The 1,692-nt window shown below is 24.6% G+C and overlaps 1 protein-coding gene across 1 annotated transcript in view; it reads right to left on the bottom strand.

Annotated features, from left to right (window-relative positions):
* The window catches only part of LOC117178459 (msx2-interacting protein), a 29,318-nt gene extending 28,194 nt beyond the window's left edge, over positions 1 to 1,124 (bottom strand). The window contains exon 1 of the mRNA XM_033369886.1: positions 1,107 to 1,124. Within this exon, the coding sequence (XP_033225777.1) occupies positions 1,107 to 1,124 (18 nt within the window). The remainder of the gene's footprint in view (positions 1 to 1,106) is intronic.
* Positions 1,125 to 1,692: the final 568 nt, after the last annotated feature.

Raw genomic sequence — 1,692 nt, 5'->3', positions numbered from 1 at the left:
TATTATTTAAAGATTGGTCATTTTAGTTGAAAATTTGTCAATTTGTTTGATAATGTAATTTTGTTTGTTTGAAAATGGTTTTTATTGTTCAAGTTTATGTTTTCTGTGAAAATATAAATCTTGCAATAGAATATTCCATCATTTTAATTGAAGATTCATATCTTTGGTTAAACCTTAATTAATCTTTTTGGTTGAAAAGTTAGCAACTGTTTTTGTTAAACATTCGATTTTTTCTTAGGTAAAAAAAATTTTTTTGTTTGAAAATTTGTTTATGTTTCTAGTTGTAAATTCATCTTCTTTTCTCAAAATTAATATTTTTGTTGGAAATTGCAGTTATTTTATTTTTTTTTTTTTAGTTAAAAATTTGTCTTCTTCGGTAAAAATTAATCTTCTTGTCTAAAAATGAATTTTTTTGGCTTAAAATTTAACTATTCCAGTTAACGATTTATAATTTTAGTTTAAAATTCGAGTTCGAAATTCAGCTATTTGTTCGAAAATTAGTATTTTTTGTTGAAAATTTAACTATTTGGTTAGGATTCCATGTATTTGATTGAAAAATCGTCTTTTTTTGTAGAAAAATCACCTTTTTGGTTAAAAAAATCAACTATTAAGTTAAAAATGAATCTATCTTGTTGAAAATGCAATATTTTTACTAAAAAAGTTAAGAAAGTAATGAGATGAATTAAAATTTTGAATTATTATTCAAATTTAGAGAGAGATTCAAGAAATTATTATATTTTTAGTATAATACTATTATCTAATTAATCTATGGTCCTGGTATGTTATAAGAATGTCGTTTGATACAGTTTGTCATAACTTTCTAAATTTAACTTATTAATTGAATTCCTAGAAACTAGAATTTTGAATGAGTCCATACTATGAAAAGTTGTATCTGGAAAAAACTTGAGATATCTGAAAAAATCCTGGAATTATTAGAACAATTTTTTTCCAGGATTTGAGTTGACACCCTGGATAATCGTAATTATATTTTAAGTTTAGATCTTTCAAAAAGAAAGGAACTCAATATTCCATAATTTAGAATATTACATAAGGTATTATGTAATATGATAATTAGAACATCTATTTAAATGTGTGTTTTAGAGTACAGAACCACCCAGGATCATCGTGAATAAATTGTACAAACACAATGGCAGAAGGCGGTGGCCCTTCAGCCATTCATATTAATCCGAAAACAATCAAAGGTAAATTGTATTTATAGTTATTTTTACTATTAATTTAATTATTCTATTACCTATAATAGGGATCACTTACTTTCTCCTGATTTCCTTGAGTATCCCTTTTTTCAAATTCCTCTTTTTCCCTATATTTCCAAAAAATTTCATCTTTTCTCTTAAATCTCTTTAACATTTTATTTTAAAACCTGACCATATGAAATTTACCATGTTTATTTGATCGATTTCAAACTAAAATATTTAGGATTTAAATAGAAATTTAATGCTCAAATATTTTTTTGGCATTAAAACTTCAAACATTTTTTATTTAAATTCAAGAGCATTGAAGAGTGTAGCCTTAAATTTAGGCCCAAAATATTAAATGCGGTAAGGAGGCAATGAGAAATCGTGGAACGAAATATTTCATTATACTTACAAAATCTTTTCCCTGTTTTCCTCTCTTTTGTGAAAAAAATTATGTACCCTATTTTCCTTTCTTTTTAACTCCTTTTGCGCTGTG

This window comes from Belonocnema kinseyi, chromosome 8 (assembly GCF_010883055.1).
Source record: "Belonocnema kinseyi isolate 2016_QV_RU_SX_M_011 chromosome 8, B_treatae_v1, whole genome shotgun sequence".
Classification (NCBI taxonomy): domain Eukaryota; kingdom Metazoa; phylum Arthropoda; class Insecta; order Hymenoptera; family Cynipidae; genus Belonocnema; species Belonocnema kinseyi.
Note: the sequence above shows the minus strand (reverse complement) of the source record. Positions and strands in the feature narration are given on the sequence as shown.